This window comes from Bombina bombina, chromosome 4 (genome assembly GCF_027579735.1).
Source record: "Bombina bombina isolate aBomBom1 chromosome 4, aBomBom1.pri, whole genome shotgun sequence".
In the NCBI taxonomy this organism is placed as follows: Eukaryota; Metazoa; Chordata; class Amphibia; order Anura; family Bombinatoridae; genus Bombina; species Bombina bombina.
In genome coordinates, this window is record NC_069502.1 from 837,943,908 (window position 1) to 837,963,719 (window position 19,812).

The following is a 19,812-nucleotide window of genomic DNA, read 5'->3' on the forward strand; positions in this document are numbered from 1 at the left end:
TTGGTAGAAACAAAAGGTATCTCATCAAGGTCTAGTTAGACCCTGGTAAGAATAAGGGAGAAAACACTGAGGTCAAGGTATATATATATATATATATATAAGGTTTTATTTCTATTTTTTTGGTGCCATATAAAAATGAATTGTAAATCCTTAGTAAAAATTGAAATTTTGTATAAGGCTATGTCCTTAAGATCTGTATTAAAGGATGAGTTCGACTTTTATAGGAGGCGGTACATGGTTTAGTTTGTCTCTGTTACTTGCTATTTAGAACTGTTGAATTTAAAATATAAAAATTCCAAAATGTATACCAATACTACTTGAGTGATAATTACTGAATTTTCAGCAGAATGCAGTAGTCATATTATTAAAATAAGCAATTGATCACCACTGTTTATATAAATGTGTCTGATTTTTTTTTCTTTATTGCATATTGTAAAATTTTTTGGCCCTGCGTGGCACTATAATATGTCATTTGCTTACCTGTATACATGGTTGGATATAAATAGTTAAAAAAAAAAGAAAAGAAAAAAAAAGACTTGATTTCCGAGTAAAATATCATTTTCAGATGAAAATTCTTTTTTCTCCAGTGTGAATTTTGTGATGCCTAATAAAATTTGATTTAAGAGTAAAACATTTCCCACAGACAAAACATGAAAATTCATTTTCTATTGTATGAATTTTTTGATGATAAATAAGATTTGATTGACGAGTAAAACATTTCCCACAGACAGATCATAAAAATGCTTTTACTCATGTATGAATTTTCTGATGATCAATAAGGTTTGATTTCCAAGTAAAACATTTCCCACAGTCAGAACATGTAAATGCTTTTTCTCCTGTGTGAACTTTGCGATGCCTAATAAGACATGATTTCTGAGTAAAACATTTCCCACATTCAAAACATGAAAATGCTTTCTCTCCTGTATGAATTTTCTGATGTTCAATAAGATTTGATTTCTGAGTAAAACATTTCCCACATTCAAAACATGAAAATGCTTTCTCTCCTGTATGAATTTTCTGATGCATAATCAGATATGATTTCCGAGTAAAACATTTCCCACAGTCAGAACATGAAAATGCTTTTTCTCCTGTGTGAATTTTCTGATGCATAATCAGATATGATTTCCGAGTAAAACATTTCCCACATTCAGAACACGAAAATGCTTTCTCTCCTGTATGAATTTTCTGATGATCAATAAGATTTGATTTGAGAGTAAAACATTTCCCACAGTCAGAACATGAAAATGCCTTTTCTCCTGTGTGAATTTTGTGATGTCTAATAAGATCTGCTTTCCGAGTAAAACATTTCCCACAGAGAGAACATGAAAATGCCTTTTCTCCTGTATGAATTTTCTGATGATTAATAAGATTTGATCTCTGAGTAAAACGTTTCCCACAGTCAGAACATAAAAATGCCTTTTCTCCTGTGTGAACTTTGTGATGTCTAATAAGATCTGATTTTTGAGTAAAACATTTCCCACAGTCAGAACATGGAAATGCTTTATTTCCTGTATGAGATTTCAGATGGTCAAAAAGAAATGATTTCTCTGTGAAGCATTTCCCACATTCAGAACATAAATTCCCTATGTGGATTCTTTGATTTTGGGGAAGACTGGAAGAAACATCTGCACTCTGACCATGACTAGAATAACGGTTTGTGAATTCACCTGTTAATAAGAAATATGAAATATTATTGGCATAATTATTTTCTTATGAGAACATTATAACTGTAATGAATAAGTGTCTGACACAAAGGTAATGGACAGGATATGACACCTAGAACTTTTCCCAGCCTCCATGATAAGGCTTAAAGGGATACTAAACACATTTTTTTCTTTCATGATTCAGATAGAGTAATTTTCATTCTCTTGGTATCTTTATTTGAAAATCAAGAATGTAAGCTTAAGAGCCGGCATTTTTTGGGTTCAGCACCTGGGTAGCGCTTGCTGATTGGTGGCTAAATGCAACCACCAATCAGCAAGCACTTCCAGGGTGCTGAACTAAAAATGGGCCGGCGTCTAAGCTTAGATTCCTGCTTTTTGCAATAAAGATACCAAGAAAACATAATTTATGCTTACCTGATAAATTCCTTTCTTCTGTTGTGTGATCAGTCCACGGGTCATCATTACTTCTGGGATATAACTCCTCCCCAACAGGAAATGCAAGAGGATTCACCCAGCAGAGCTGCATATAGCTCCTCCCCTCTACGTCAGTCCCAGTCATTCGACCAAGAATCAACGAGAAAGGAGTAACCAAGGGTGAAGTGGTGACTGGAGTATAATTTAAAAGATATTTACCTGCCTTAAAAACAGGGCGGGCCGTGGACTGATCACACAACAGAAGAAAGGAATTTATCAGGTAAGCATAAATTATGTTTTCTTCTGTTATGTGTGATCAGTCCACGGGTCATCATTACTTCTGGGATACCAATACCAAAGCAAAAGTACACGGATGACGGGAGGGAAAGGCAGGTTCATTATACAGAAGGAACCACTGCCTGAAGAACCTTTCTCCCAAAAATAGCCTCCGAAGAAGCAAAAGTGTCAAATTTGTAAAATTTGGAAAAAGTATGAAGTGAAGACCAAGTTGCAGCCTTGCAAATCTGTTCAACAGAGGCCTCATTCTTAAAGGCCCAAGTGGAAGCCACAGCTCTAGTGGAGTGAGCTGTAATTCTTTCAGGAGGCTGCTGTCCAGCAGTCTCATAGGCTAAACGTATTATGCTACGAAGCCAAAAAGAGAGAGAGGAAGCAGAAGCTTTTTGACCTCTCCTCTGTCCAGAGTAAACGACAAACAAGGAAGAAGTTTGGCGAAAATCTTTAGTTGCCTGCAAGTAGAACTTGAGGGCACGAACTACATCCAGATTGTGTAAAAGACGTTCCTTCTTTGAAGAAGGATTTGGACACAAGGATGGGACAACAATCTCTTGATTGATGTTCCTGTTAGTGACTACCTTAGGTAAGAACCCAGGTTTAGTACGCAGAACTACCTTGTCTGAGTGAAAAATCAGATAAGGGGAATCACAATGTAAGGCTGATAACTCAGAGACTCTTCGAGCCGAGGAAATAGCCATTAAAAACAGAACTTTCCAAGATAACATTTTTATATCAATGGAATGAAGGGGTTCAAACGGAACACCCTGTAAAACGTTAAGAACTAAGTTTAAACTCCATGGTGGAGCAACAGCTTTAAACACAGGCTTGATCCTAGCTAAAGCCTGACAAAAGGACTGGACGTCTGGATTTTCTGACAGACGTCTGTGTAACAAGATGGACAGAGCTGAAATCTGTCCCTTTAATGAACTAGCTGATAAACCCTTTTCTAAACCTTCTTGTAGAAAAGACAGTATCCTAGCGATCCTAACCTTACTCCAGGAGTAACCTTTGGATTCGCACCAGTATAGGTATTTCCGCCATATTTTATGGTAAATCCTTCTGGTAACAGGCTTCCTAGCCTGAATTAGGGTATCAATAACCGACTCAGAAAAACCACGTTTTGATAAAATCAAGCGTTCAATTTCCAAGCAGTCAGCTTCAGAGAAGTTAGATTTTGATGTTTGAATGGACCCTGTATCAGAAGGTCCTGTCTTAGAGGTAGAGACCAAGGCGGACAGGATGACATGTCCACTAGATCTGCATACCAAGTCCTGCGTGGCCATGCAGGTGCTATTAGAATTACTGATGCTCTCTCCTGTTTGATTTTGGCAATCAATCGAGGAAGCAGCGGGAAGGGTGGAAACACATAAGCCATCCTGAAGTTCCAAGGTGCTGTCAAAGCATCTATCAGAACTGCTCCCGGATCCCTGGATCTGGACCCGTAGCGAGGAAGTTTGGCGTTCTGGCGAGACGCCATGAGATCTATCTCTGGTTTGCCCCAACGTCGAAGTATTTGGGCAAAGACCTCCGGATGAAGTTCCCACTCCCCCGGATGAAAAGTCTGGCGACTCAAGAAATCCGCCTCCCAGTTCTCCACTCCCGGGATGTGGATTGCTGACAGGTGGCAAGAGTGAGACTCTGCCCAGCGAATTATCTTTGATACTTCCATCATTGCTAGGGAGCTTCTTGTCCCTCCCTGATGGTTGATGTAAGCTACAGTCGTGATGTTGTCCGACTGAAACCTGATGAACCCCCGAGTTGTTAACTGGGGCCAAGCCAGAAGGGCATTGAGCACTGCTCTCAATTCCAGAATGTTTATTGGAAGGAGACTCTCCTCCTGATTCCATAGTCCCTGAGCCTTCAGAGAATTCCAGACAGCGCCCCAACCTAGTAGGCTGGCGTCTGTTGTTACAATTGTCCAGTCTGGCCTGCTGAATGGCATCCCCCTGGACAGGTGTGGCCGATAAAGCCACCATAGAAGAGAGTTTCTGGTCTCTTGATTCAGATTCAGAGTAGGGGACAAATCTGAGTAATCCCCATTCCACTGACTTAGCATGCATAATTGCAGCGGTCTGAGGTGTAGGCGTGCAAAAGGTACTATGTCCATTGCCGCTACCATTAAGCCGATCACCTCCATGCATTGAGCTACTGACGGGTGTTGAATGGAATGCAGGACGCGGCATGCATTTTGAAGCTTTGTTAACCTGTCTTCTGTCAGGTAAATCTTCATTTCTACAGAATCTATAAGAGTCCCCAAGAATGGAACTCTTGTGAGAGGAAAGAGAGAACTCTTCTTTTCGTTCACTTTCCATCCATGCGACCTTAGAAATGCCAGAACTAACTCTGTATGAGACTTGGCAGTTTGAAAGCTTGAAGCTTGAATTAGAATGTCGTCTAGGTACGGAGCTACCGAAATCCCTCGCGGTCTTAGTACCGCTAGAAGGGCACCCAGAACCTTTGTGAAGATTCTTGGAGCCGTAGCCAATCCGAATGGAAGAGCTACGAACTGGTAGTGCCTGTCTAAGAAGGCAAACCTTAGATACCGGTGATGATCTTTGTGGATCGGTATGTGAAGGTAAGCATCCTTTAAATCCACTGTGGTCATGTACTGACCCTCTTGGATCATGGGTAAGATTGTCCGAATAGTTTCCATTTTGAACGATGGAACTCTTAGGAATTTGTTTAGAGTCTTTAAATCTAAGATTGGCCTGAAAGTTCCCTCTTTTTTGGGAACCACAAACAGGTTTGAGTAGAACCCTTGTCCTTGTTCCGACCGCGGAACCGGATGGATCACTCCCATTAATAACAGATCTTGTACGCAGCGTAGAAACGCTTCTTTCTTTATCTGGTTTGTTGACAACCTTGACAGATGAAATCTCCCTCTTGGGGGAGATAATTTGAAGTCTAGAAGGTATCCCTGCGATATGATCTCTAGAGCCCAGGGATCCTGAACATCTCTTGCCCAGGCCTGGGCGAAGAGAGAGAGTCTGCCCCCCACTAGATCCGGTCCCGGATCGGGGGCTCTCGGTTCATGCTGTCTTTGGGGCAGCAGCAGGTTTCCTGGCCTGCTTGCTCTTGTTCCAGGACTGGTTAGGCTTCCAGCCTTGCCTGTAACGAGCAACAGCTCCTTCCTGTTTTGGTGCAGTGGAGGTTGATGCTGCTCCTGTTTTAAAGTTCCGAAAGGGACGAAAATTAGACTGTCTAGCCTTAGCTTTGGCTTTGTCTTGAGGTAGGGCGTGGCCCTTACCTCCTGTAATGTCAGCGATAATCTCTTTCAAACCGGGCCCAAATAAAGACTGCCCCTTGAAAGGTATATTAAGTAATTTGGACTTAGAAGTAACATCAGCTGACCAGGATTTTAGCCACAGCGCCCTACGTGCCTGTATGGCGAATCCTGAGTTCTTAGCCGTAAGTTTGGTTAAATGTACTACGGCCTCCGAAATGAAGGAATTAGCTAGTTTAAGGACTCTAAGCCTGTCCGTAATGTCGTCTAGCGTAGATGAACTAAGGTTCTCTTCAAGCGACTCAATCCAAAATGCTGCCGCAGCCGTAATCGGCGCGATACATGCAAGGGGTTGTAATATAAAACCTTGTTGAACAAACATTTTCTTAAGGTAACCCTCTAATTTTTTATCCATTGGATCTGAGAAAGCACAGCTATCCTCCACCGGGATAGTGGTACGCTTAGCTAAAGTAGAAACTGCTCCCTCCACCTTGGGGACCGTTTGCCATAAGTCCCGAGTGGTGGCGTCTATTGGAAACATCTTTCTAAATATTGGAGGGGGTGAGAACGGCACACCGGGTCTATCCCACTCCTTAGTAACAATTTCAGTTAGTCTCTTAGGTATAGGAAAAACGTCAGTACTCGCCGGTACCGCAAAGTATTTATCCAACCTACACAGTTTCTCTGGTATTGCAACGGTGTTACAATCGTTGAGAGCTGCTAAGACCTCCCCTAGTAATACACGGAGGTTCTCCAATTTAAATTTAAAATTTGAAATATCTGAGTCCAATCTGTTTGGATCAGAACCGTCACCCACAGAATGAAGCTCTCCGTCCTCATGCTCTGCGAGCTGTGACGCAGTATCAGACATGGCCCTAGCATTGTCAGCGCACTCTGTTCTCACCCCAGAGTGATCACGCTTGCCTCTTAGTTCTGGTAATTTAGACAAAACTTCAGTCATAACAGTAGCCATATCTTGTAATGTTATCTGTAATGGCCGCCCAGATGTACTAGGCGCCAAAATATCACGCACCTCCCGGGCGGGAGATGCAGGTACTGCCGCGTGAGGCGAGTTAGTCGGCATAACTCTCCCCTCGCTGTTTGGTGAAATTTGTTCACATTGTACAGATTGACTTTTATTTAAAGTAGCATCAATACAGTTAGTACATAAATTTCTATTGGGCTCCACCTTGGCATTGGAACAAATGACACAGATATCTTCCTCTGAGTCAGACATGTTTAACACACTAGCAAAAAACTTACAACTTGGTTATAATCTTTTTTAGCAAAAAACGTACTGTGCCTCAAAGAGGTACTAACGATTAAATGACAGTTGAAATAGTGAACTGAAAAACAGTTATAGCATCAAACTTTAAAACAACAAAACTTTTAGCAAAGGTTTGTTCCCATTAGTAAAATAACAATAATTAAATTTGACATAAAAAATACAAAGCAACGTTTTTATTCACAGTCACTATAAGAATTCTCACAGCTCTGCTGAGAGAATTTACCTCCCTTCAAAGAAGTTTGAAGACCCCTGAGATCTATCAGAGATGAACCGGATCATGCAGGAAAAATAAAAGTAACTGACTGGTATTTTTTGATGCGTAGCAAAGAGCGCCAAAACGGCCCCTCCCTCTCCCACACAGCAGTGAAGAGAAACGAAACTGTCACAAATAAAGCCAAAAAACTGCCAAGTGGAAAATAATGCCCAAATATTTATTCACACAGTACCTCAGCAATGTAAACGATTCTACATTCCAGCAAAAACGTTTAACATGATAAATAGTTATTAAAAAGGATTAGTGACCTTTAACAGAGTAGTTCCGGTGAAATACCATCCCCAGAATACTGAAGTGTATACATACATGTCATTTTAACGGTATGGCAGGATTTTCTCATCAATTCCATTCAGAAAATAAAAACTGCTACATACCTCAATGCAGATTCCTCTGCCCGCTGTCCCCTGATCTGAAGCCTTTACCTCCCTCAGATGGCCGAGAACAGCAATATGATCTTAACTACTCCGGTTAAAATCATAGTAAAAAACTCTGACAGATTCTTCCTCAAACTCTGCCAGAGAAGTAATAACACGCTCCGGTGTTATTTTAAAATAACAAACTTTTGATTGAAGTCATAAAAACTAAGTATAATCACCATAGTCCTCTCACACATCCTATCTAGTCGTTGGGTGCAAGAGAATGACTGGGACTGACGTAGAGGGGAGGAGCTATATGCAGCTCTGCTGGGTGAATCCTCTTGCATTTCCTGTTGGGGAGGAGTTATATCCCAGAAGTAATGATGACCCGTGGACTGATCACACATAACAGAAGAAAAATTGATAATAGGAGTAAATTAGAAAGTAGCTTAAAATAGCATGCTCTGAATCATGAAAGAAAAAAAATATGGGTTTAGTATCCCTTTAAAGACAGTTTATTGGACATTATAGGCTATTTTTAAGGATGCCTCTGAATTCCATATTTGTCAGTCACTAAAATAAATAAAAATGAATACAATCACTAAAATAAATAGAAATTAATATTGTAAACTTTTTCCTATTACCTTTCTTAATTGTATGTAAAGCTTTTAAATTATGTTCATAGACAATGTTAGTAACACAATTATTTCAGATCCAAAACTACTCTTTATAATTAATTGCTTATGTGCACAAAGTATTCAGTTTTATTATTATAAGTTTTTTAGAATGTTGCATTTATATCACCTCCTTCACTTGCAATGAATTTTTTCTATACATTAGATTAACATTTCATATAAAAAAGTAATGTATATTATGAAAATAACAATGTAGTGAACATAAACAAATAAGGGCTAGATTACAAGTGGCGTGCAATTCTTTTGCAAGCATTTTTCAGACAGATATACACATATACACACATAAATATATATTGTAATATAAATGGACAGCACAACACATATAAATGTCACAATTTATTATAAAACAATAAAAAAGGTCACACACTGTGAACATACATATAGAGTACAATATGAAAGTAATATGTCAAAATACTCAGCTTAAATAAAACATATCAATAAAGATAAAAAAAGCCTGTAAGTGGAGAGACAACACAAACTGCTTGCCTGGCCAGGTCAGTAATCCACACTATGCATTTCAGGTTTCCTCCCCTTCCTCAGGTGTAACTGGATTGCAGTAAGTGAGTTGTTTCCACACACAGGCTTTTTATATACAGTAAGTATCATCCATTTACTTGCTTTGTTATATGTACCAACAGGAAATCACCAAGTGTCTCCTTTCATTCCATTGGACAAAATTTGAATACAACAATTTAGCTCTTTTTATCTATATTTGTGATCTTTGATACATTGTTTCCATATATTATAAGGTACAATAATACAGACAATACAGTGTTCTGTTAAAAAAATATATAATAAATATTTCAATGCATTGTTCAGCTTCTCTAGATTCAAGACTGTGTACATATACAGGGTACAGACATCTGATTTAAATAATATCCCAAACATTCGTACAACCAGGAGAGTAACTTTATACGAACATATTGTTCAACATGACAGAAACACTAATACAGAAACGTATTACAAAATATAAAAATACAAAATCTATTTTATTTTATTGTTATATTCAAATGTTGTCCAATGGAATAAAAGGAGACACTTGGTGTTTTCCTGTTAGTACATATAACAAAGCAAGTAAATGGATGATGCTTATATAAAAAGCCTGTGGGTGGAAGCAAACTCACTTACTGCAATCCAGTTACACTTGAGGAAGGGAAAGAAACCTGAAATGCATAGTGTGAATTACTGACCTGGCCAGGCAAGCAGTTTGTTTTGTCTCTCCACTTACAGGCTTTTATATATATATATATATATATATATATATATATATATATATATATATATATATATATATATATACATACAGGTAGCCCTCAGTTTACGCCGGGGTTAGGTTCCAGAAGGAATGGTTGTAAATCGAAACCGTTGTAAATTGAAACCCAGTTTATAATGTAAGTCAATGGGAAGTAAGGGAGTTAGGTTCCAGGCCCCTCTCAAAATTGGCATAAGTAACACCTAATACATTATTTTTAAAGCTTTGAAATGAAATGAAGACTTTAAATGCTAAACAGCATTATAAACCTAATAAAATAATCACACAACACAGACTTTACTTGCATTTTTCTGCAAACAGTTCTTTCTATGCATTCCAATCTGGACTGATTTATAGACAGGAAGATCTTGTTCCTTTGCAAGCTGCTCGATAGCTCAGGTCTGGTTAAACTAATTAATTTCAGCTTGCTTGGCTTGCAAATCTTTGAAAAAAAAGGTTGTTATTTTGAAACGGTGCAAATTGAACCGTTGTAAACCGAGGGCCACCTGTATTTCTGTATTTATATATATATATATATATATATATATACATATATATACACACACAGACACACACACTGTATATGTGTATATATATATATATATATATATATATATATATTTGTTTTAAAAAGCAACAGATATATGTAGAAATATTTATTTATGAATAAATAGAACAAATTCTGTTAAAAAAAAACATTGGATTATGAAATATTCATATTTTCCTGTCTATGTTGGCGCTAATAAGAATATGTGATGGTGTTTCAGTGAGAGTGGAGTGTTAGGTTATTTTTCAACTTTTTTATTTAATAATTTAGACTTGGATTTCAGTTGTACATAAATTATATCATAATCACCTACAAATAACAGGGGCATTTCTATCTGTGTTTTACTAAAAAGAGATGATGGCTCTAAAAAGTCTTTCCCCTAATAAAACCCTCCCTGTGATTACTGGGGCAGATAATCTGTGTCCCTCACACACATCATACACGTGCACTCACCTGAACTAATTTCCTGCTTCACAGCTTCCCGCTGACTCTATGGGGCCGATTTAAGAAGCAGCGTATGCTGCTGTTTCTGCGCGAGCCTTCAGGGTCGCCGGAAACTTCAAGGGACATAAAACTCAGCAGTTTTCTTTCATGATTCAGATAGAACATACAATTTTAAACAACTATCCAATTTACTTCTATTATTTAATTTGCTTCCTTCTCTTGTTATTCTTTGCTGAAAGATTTATCTAGGAAAGCTCAGGAGCAGCAGAGAACCTAGGTTCTAGCTGATGATTGGTAGCTGCAAATATACACCGATTGTCATTGGCTCACCCATGTGTTCAGTTAGAAACCATTAGTGCATTGCTGCTGATTCAACAAAGCATACCGAGAAAATTAAGAAAAATTGATAATAGAAGTAAATTAGAAAGTTGCATAAAATTGCATGCGCTATCTGAATCATTAAAGAAAACATTTGGGTTTCATATTCTTTTAATTTAAGAAGCAGTGGTCCTAAGACCGCTGCTCCTTAAGTTGTCCGCCACCTCTGAGGCGGCGGATGGCAACCATCCCAAACGGATAAGATCGGGATGATTGACACCCCTGCTAGCAGCCAATTGGCCGCAAATGTGCAGGGGGCGGCATTGCACAAGCATTTCACACGAAATGCTTGTGCAATGATAAATGCCGACAGCGTATGCAGTGGATCATGTCCGCCCGCACATTAATAAATTGGCCCCTCTACATACAGAACATTTGTTTGTTCAACATTAAGGGGTCGATTTATCAAAGGCTTCGCAAGCCTTTCGACCCACTACGGCTGCAGGTTCTCATCAGACAGCTGCTTCCCTAATCTTTCGCCACCTCTAAAGTGGCGAAATTCAATCTCCGCAGTCTAGGCCGACCGGGGAGATTGACAGCTCCTGCCCGCGCATGATTGGCTGTGCGCGGTCAGGAGGCGGGATTGCATGCAAGCGCAAAATAGCGCTCATGTGCAATGCTGAATTTCGCCAGGGGAATTCAGCCCGCCAAAGGCGAGCTGCGGAGGACAGGGGCGCTTATGTGCGCCCCTGTCTGCATCAGCTTGATAAATCGACCCCTAAGTGTGACTACATATTTATATGATCTATGCAGGTGATGTTAAGACTGGTCACATTTTTGCTTTTTACCACTGCACAATGAAGTTGTATTATTAGACACACACACTCACCTGTGCCCTGAATCCTTCAGACATATCACACACATACACTCACTTGGACCCTGTTTCCCTCAGGTACATCACACACATTCACTCACCTGTGCCCTGCAATAAGGTCTGCAGGGCACAGGCGAGTGTACATACAAACAGTTGTGCAAGAACATTATGCATTAGCAACAGCACTAGATGGCAGCATTTTTAAAGGGCATGTAGTGCTCCAGACATGTGCACGCTGCCTATCTAGATATCTCTTCAACAAAGAATAACATGACACGCTGAATTAAATTTGACAAATTTGATAATAAAAGTAAATTGTAATTCTTTTTAAAATTGTATACTCTGAATCATGAAAGAAAAAGGTTGGGTTCCATGTCCTTTTAATATAAGCTTCAAAAACCTGACAAGCAGCCAGATTATGAGTTTTGCGATATGAGCGGCTCGGTAATAACTTGCAAGTTATTTCCACCGCTCACCTTTAATAGCGCTGCTATTACAGGTTTTCCAAAAACCTGCGTTAGCGGGCAATATGCTTGCGTTGAGCTCCATACCGCACACAAATACCAGCGCTGCTTTGAGCTGGTTTTACGTGCTCGTGCACGATTTCCCCATAGACATCAATGGGGAGAGCCGGCTTAACAAAAAACTAACACCTGCAATAAAGGAGCGTAAAGCTCCGTAACGCAGCCCCATTGATTCCTATGGGGAAAGAAAAGTTATGTTTAAACCTAACACCCTAACATAAACCCCGAGTCTAAACACCCCTAATCTGCCGCCCCCGACATCGCCGACACCTACATTACACTTATTAACCCCTAATCTGCCGCCCCGACATCGCCGCCACCTACCTACACTTATTAACCTATAATCTGTTGCCCCCAATGTCGTTGCTACCTACATTACACTTATTAACCCCTAATCTGCCGCCCCAATGTTGCCGCAACCTACATAAATTTATTAACCCCTAATCTGCCGCCCCAACGTCGCTGCCGCCACTATACTAAAGTTATTAACCCCTAAACCTCTAGTCTCCCACATCAATAACACTAAATAAATATATAAACCCCTAAACCTAACCCTAAATCTAACCCTAACCCCAACTTTAATATAATCAAAATAAATCTAAATAAAACTTACTATCATTACCTAACTAATTCATATTTAAAACTAAATACTTACCTATAATATAAACCCTAAGCTAGCTACAATATAACTAGTAGTTACATTGTAGCTACCTTAGGTTTTATTTTTATTTCACAGCTAAGTTTGTATTTATTTTAACAATGTAGACTAGTTATTACCTATTTACTAACTACCTAGTTAAAATAAATACAAATTTACCTGTAAAATAAAACCTAACCTGTCACACTAATACCTAACATTACACTACAATTAATAAATTACATTAATTAAATACAATTAACTAAATTACAAAAAAAAATAAACACTAAATTACACAAAATAAAACAAATTATCAAATATTTAAACTAATTACACCTAATCTAAAAGCCCTATCAAAATAAAAAAGCCCCACCCCCCAAAATAAAAAAAAAACCCTAGCCTAAACTAAACTTCCAATAGCCCTTAAATGGGCCTTTTGCGGGGCATTGCCCCAAAGAAATCAGCTCTTTTACATGTAAAAAAAAAACCCCACCACCCACACAACCAAACCCCCCCAAATAAAATCCTATCTAAAAAACCTAAGCTCCCCATTGCCCTGAAAAGGGCATTTGGATGGGCATTGCCCTTAAAAGGGCATTTAGCTCTTTTCCATTGCCCAAACTCTAAGCTAAAAATAAAACCCACCAAAAATAAACCCTTAAAAAAACCTAACACTAACCCCCGAAGTTCCAATTACAGTTTTTGCGGACCGGACATCTATCCTCATCAAGCCGGGAGAAGTCTTCATCCAAGCAGGCAGAAGTCCTCAACGAAGCTGGGAGAAGTCTTCATCCAAGCGGCAAGAAGTGGTCCTCCAGGCGGGCAGAAGTCTTCATCCAGATGGCATCTTCTATCTTCATCCTTCCGACATGGAGCGGCTCCATCTTAAAGACATACGGAGCGGAGCATCCTCTTCTGTCAACGGCTACTGAAGAATGAAGGTTCCTTTAAGGGACGTCATCCAAGATGGCATCCCTTGAATTCTGATTGGCTGATAGAATTCTATCAGCCAATCGGAATTAAAGGGTAAAAAATCCTATTGGCTGATGCAATCAGCCAATAGGATTGAGCTTGCATTCTATTGGCTGTTCCAATCTGCCAATAGAATGCAAGCTCAATCCTATTGGCTGATTGGATCAGCTAAATCCTATTGGCTAATTGCATCAGCCAATAGGATTTTTTTACCCTTTAATTCCGATTGGCTGATAGAATTCTATCAGCCAATCGGAATTAAAGGGACGCCATCTTGGATGACGTCCCTTAAAGGAAATGTCTTGAAGATGGAGCCGCTCTGTGACGGAAGGATGAAGATAGAACATGCCGTCTGGATGAAGAATTCTGCCCGCCTGGAGGACCACTTCTTGCCGCTTGGATGAAGACTTCTCCCGGCTTTGTTGAGGACTTCTGCCCGCTTGGATGAAGACTTCTCCTGGTTTGATGAGGATGGATGTCCGGTCTTCAAAAACTGTAAGTGGATCTTTGGGGGTTAGTGTTAGGTTTTTTTTAAGGGTTTATTGGGTGGGTTTTATTTTTAGCTTAGGGTTTCGGCAATGGAAAAGAGGCACGTGCCCTTTTAAGGGCAATGCCCATCTAAATGCCCTTTTCAGGGCAATGGGGAGCTTAGGTTTTTTAGATAGGATTTTATTTGGGGGGTTTGGTTGTGTGGGTGGTGGGTTTTACTGTTGGGGGGTTGTTTGTATTTTATTTACAGGTAAAAGAGCTGATTTATTTGGGGCAATGCCCTGCAAAAGGCCCTTTTAAGGGCTATTGGCAGTTTAGTTTAGGTTTTTTTTTTTTGATAGGACTATTAGATGTAATTAGTTTAAATATTTGATAATTTCTTTTTTATTTTGTGTAATTTAGTGGGGTTTTTTGTACTTTAGTTAATTGTATTTAATTAATGTAATTTATTTAATTGTAGTGTCATTTTAGGTGTTAGTGTAAGACAGGTTAGGTTTTATTTTACAGGTAAATTTGTATTTATTTTAACTAGGTAGTTAGTAAATAGTTAATAATTATTTACTAACTAGTCTACCTAGTTAAAATAAATAAAAAATTAGCTGTGAAATAAATATAAAACCTAAGATAGCTACAAGGCAACTATTAGTAATATTGTAGCTAGCTTAGGTTTTATTTTATAGGTAAGTATTTAGTTTTAAATAGGAATTAGTTAGGTATTAATTGTAATTTTTATTTAGATTTATTTTAATTATGTTAAAGTTAGTGGGTGTTAGGGTTTAATGCGGGAGGGCAGCGGTTTAGGGGTTAATAGGTTTATTATAGTGGCAGCGATGTCCGGTGCGGCAGATTAGGGGTTAATAGTTTTATTTTAGTGTTTGCGATGCGGGAGAGCCTCGGATTAGGGGTTAATAGGTAGTTTATGCGTGTTAGTGTACTTTGTAACACTTTAGTTATGAGTTTTATGCTACAGCTTTGTAGCGCAAAACCCATAAGTACTGACTTTAGATGGCGGTACAAATCTTGTCGGTATAGGCTGTACCGCTCACTTTTTGGCCTCCCAGGCAAAACTCGTAATACTGGCGCTATAGAAGTCCCATTGAAAAAGGACTTTTTGTAAGGTGTGGTAGTTACGTTGCGTTACGGCCAAAAAAGTGTGCGGTACCAGCTATACCTACACGACTCGTAATACCAGCGGTAGTGAAAAAAAACGCCATAACGCTGCTTTTTCACTCATAACGCACAACTAGTAATCTAGCTGTGGGTTTCTAAACTATAATTTAAAAAAAAAAAAAAAAAAAAAGGGCTCAGTTATGTTAACATGTGTTGCTTGTGGGGTGTGTAACACAGGGATATGACAGAAGAAGTCAGCTATATTAAGAGATTTAATAACATTCAAACAAAAACATTTTTTTCTTTAATAAGCCATATAATCCCCCTGTGTTGCAGCCAATTTCAGTCTTTTGCACTCATTGGGCAAGATTACAAGTTGCGTGTTATGTCTTTCCCGCGAGTGATATGGTTTTAGCGCACAATTTTCATTGTGCAGATATTACAAGTCTTGAAAAGTCTTCTACACAGTGGAGGCTCCTCCATATGATCACAACCGCACGTGAGCCTCCTGGGAAAAAAAAGAAACAAAGAAAGAAAATACATTTTTTGGCTGAATAAATATAAATTTCTCCAATAGCCCCCCCTATAGGAAAAATTATATTTATTCTGCCAAAAAAAGTCTACTGTCCAGTTTAATAAAAAAAAAAACTTTTATATACCTCTATACCTCTCTACCGCACGTGCGGTAGAGAGGTATAGCCTGCTAAAGCCCTTTGCAAATTTTTTCTATGTGCCTGCTGCTCCGCCCATAACAGATCCTATACCTTTGCTAATAGCACAGTTTTTAGTGTGCGGTTGGGCCATTTCTATGGGCGGGCAGCAGGGGGAGCTCCCAAGGCTAGGAACTAACTACAAGTCCCATAATGCATAGCCATTACTTAGCCAATGAGAGAGCGGTCTGGTGGTAAGGGAAGGAGGGGCTGCAGACTTGCACGCGTGTGGAACAAACACTGGCACTGCTAATCAAGTTATGTCTCTATCCTACTTTATCATCATATCTACTTAAAAAAAAACTCACTCCAGATCTTATTAAAGCATAAAGATAGAGAGTGTAGACTGCAACAGCAGCAGCCAGCAAGTAGAGCAGTTCAGTGTAGCCGATCAGGGAGAATTACAGCAGTGAAGACCCACTGTAGTCTTTTTAAAATATATATAGTACTAATAGGTTTTGTACACATATTTTATTCCCTATACACTTTGATATTACAATAGAAAGTAGAAAGAGGGCGCCACAATAGCGTGATACCATCTGGATATGTAGGTATAGATATAAGTAAGTATTATGCTTACCAGATGGTGTGACACTGTGCTGTGACCAGTGCAAGAAAGCAGGCTAGCACTTATCAGTGGCTAGTACACTGTGGAAGCCAAGCTCCAAAGGCACTTGTCCTAGTTGAAACTCTGAGTGTGTCTCCTGTTGGCTGGACTTCAGGTGCTGCAGAGGTGTAATCTTTTGTGTGTTGTTCAGTTGGTATTGATAAACCACAACACAGACAACTTCAATAAAATGGCTTTTAATACTTATGACGCGTTTCTCAACCTCAAACAGGTTGTTTCATCAGATGAAACAACCTGTTTGAGGTTGAGAAATCAGATTCAAGTTCAATCAGCCAATCGGATTGAACTTGAATCTGATTGGCTGATTGAATCAGCCAATCAGATTTTCTACCTTAATTCCGATTGGCTGATAGAATCCTATCAGCCAATCGGAATTCGAAGGACGCCATCTTGGATGACGTCACTTAAAGGTACCGTCATTCGTCGTTAGTCGTCGGGAAGAAGAGGATGGATCCGCGTAGGCCCTTCTGAAGATGGCTCCGCTCCGCTCCGGATGGTTGAAGATTGAAGACGCCGCCTGGATGATGACTTCTATCGGATCGAAGACCTCTTCAGCGCCGCCTGGATGATGACTTCATCGGATGGAAGATTTCTTCAGCGCCCCTTGGGAATGACTTCTGCCGCTCCGGATCTCCTCTTCAGTTCCATCGGTGCTCGGCTGAGTGAAGACGACTCAAGGTAGGATGATCTTCAGGGGGGTAGTGTTAGGTTTATTTAAGGGGGGTTTGGGTTAGATTAGGGGTATGTGGGTGGTGGGTTTTAATGTTGGGGGGGTTGTATTTTTCTTTTACAGGCAAAAGAGCTGTTTTATTTGGGGCATGCCCCGCAAAAGGCCATTTTAAGGGCTGGTAAGGCAAAAGAGCTGTTTACTTTTTAATGTAGAATAGGGTAGGGATTTTTTTTATTTTGGGGGCTTTGTTATTTTATTAGGGGGCTTAGATTAGGTGTAAGTAGCTTAAAATCGTTGTAATATTTTTTAAATGTTTGTAACTTATTTTTTTTATTTTTTGTAACTTAGCTTTTTTTATTTTTTGTACTTTAGTTGGTTTATTGAATTGTTTTTAATTGTAGTTATTTGTAGGTAATTAATTTAATTAATTTAATGATAGTGTAGTGTTAGGTTTAAATGTAACTTAGGTTAGGATTTATTTTACAGGTAAATTTTTTATTTCTTTTAGCTAGGTAGTTATTAAATAGTTAATAACTATTCTAACTAGCTAAAATAAATACAAAGTTACCTGTAAAATAAATATAAATCCTAAAATAGCTACAATGTAATTATTAATTACATTGTAGCTATCTTAGGGTTTATTTTACAGGTAAGTATTTAGTTTTAAATAGGAATAATTTATTAAAGTATAGTGTAGTGTTAGGTGTAATTGTAACTTAGGTTAGTTTTTATTTTACAGGTAAATTTCTCTTTATTTTAGCTAGGTAGCTATTAAATAGTTAATAACTATTTAATAGCTATTGTACCTAGTTAAAATAAATTGAAAGTTGCCTGTAAAATAAAAATAAATCCTAAGATAGCTACAATATAATTATTATTAATATTGTAGCTATATTAGGGTTTATTTTAAAGGTAAGTATTTAGTTTTAAATAGGATTCATTTAGTTAATAAGATAAATATTATTTAGATGTATTTCATTAATATTTAAGTTAGGGGGGTGTTAGGGTTAGTGTTAGACTTAGGTTTAGGGGTTAACAATTTTATTAGAGTTGCGGCGGTGTAGGGGGGGCAGGATAGGGGTTAATAATTTTATTAGAGTTGCGGCGGTGTAGGGGGGGGCAGGATAGGGGTTAATAATTTTATTAGAGTTGCGGCGGTGTAGGGGGGGCAGGATAGGGGTTAATAATTTTATTACAGTGGCGGCGGTGTAGGGGGGGCAGGATAGGGGTTAATAAATTTATTATAGGTGGCGACGGTGTAGGGGGGGCAGATTAGGGGTTAATAAGTTTAAGATAGGTTGCGGCGGGGTCCGGGAGCAGCGGTTTAGGGGTTAAACTATTTAGTTGCGGCGGGGTCCGGGATCGGCAGGATAGGGGTTAATAAATATATTCTAGGTGGCGGCGGTATAGGGGGGGCAGGATAGGGGTTACTAGGTATAATGTAGGTGGCAGCGGGGTCCGGGAGCGGCGGTTTAGGGGTTACTAACTTTATTTAGTTGCTGGGGGCTCCGGGGGCGCCGGTATAGGGGGTTAACATGTTTAATACAGTTGCGGCGGGCTCCGGGAGCGGCGGTATAGAGGGTAATACATTTATTTAGTTGCGGCGGTGTAGGGGGGGACAGATTAGCGGTGTTTAGACTTGGGGTACATGTTAGGGTGTTAGGTGTAGACAGCTCCCATAGAAATCAATGGGATGTCTGGCAGCAGCGAACATGAACTTTCGCTATGGTCAGACTCCCATTGATTCCTATGGGATCCGCCGCCTCCAGGGTACGCTGGGCCTGAAAAGTGCCGAGCGTACATGCTAGTTTTTTGATAACTAGCAAAAGTAGTCAGATTGTGCCGCACTTGTGTGCGGAAACATCTGGAGTGACGTAAGAATCGATCTGTGTCGGACTGAGTCCGGCGGATCGAAGCTTACGTCACAAAATTCTACTTTTGCCGGTATCTAGGGCTTGATAACTAAGGCGAATCAGCCTCGCCTCAAATACGCTGCGGAATTCCAGCGTATTTGAGGTTGACGGCTTGATAACTAAACCCCTTAGTATTTGAGTACTCTCATTACTATATATTTACACTTGTCATACTTATTTTCGCAATTTTTTCCATTCACCACCACTAATCTTGGATATATATATAAAAATGTTTACATATATATTAATGTATGTATATATGTATTTAGTCATATATACACATTTTAAAAAATTAATATATATGTACACATATATAAATATATATTATATATATATATATACACACACATATATATATATATATATATATATATATATATACATACATACAGTATATATATATATATATATATATACAGTATATATATATATATATATATATATACAGTATATATATATATATATATATATATATATATAAATATACTGTATATATATATTATATATATATATATT

At 38.8% G+C, this 19,812-nt stretch overlaps 1 protein-coding gene across 1 annotated transcript in view; it reads right to left on the bottom strand.

Moving 5' to 3' along the window:
* Positions 1-390: 390 nt before the first annotated feature.
* LOC128657212 (zinc finger protein 260-like) overlaps positions 391-19,812 on the bottom strand; it is an 80,376-nt gene continuing 60,954 nt past the window's right edge. Inside the window, exon 11 of the mRNA XM_053711469.1 lies at positions 391-1,667. Coding sequence (XP_053567444.1) covers positions 751-1,667 — 917 coding nt within the window. The 3' untranslated portion in view covers positions 391-750. The remainder of the gene's footprint in view (positions 1,668-19,812) is intronic.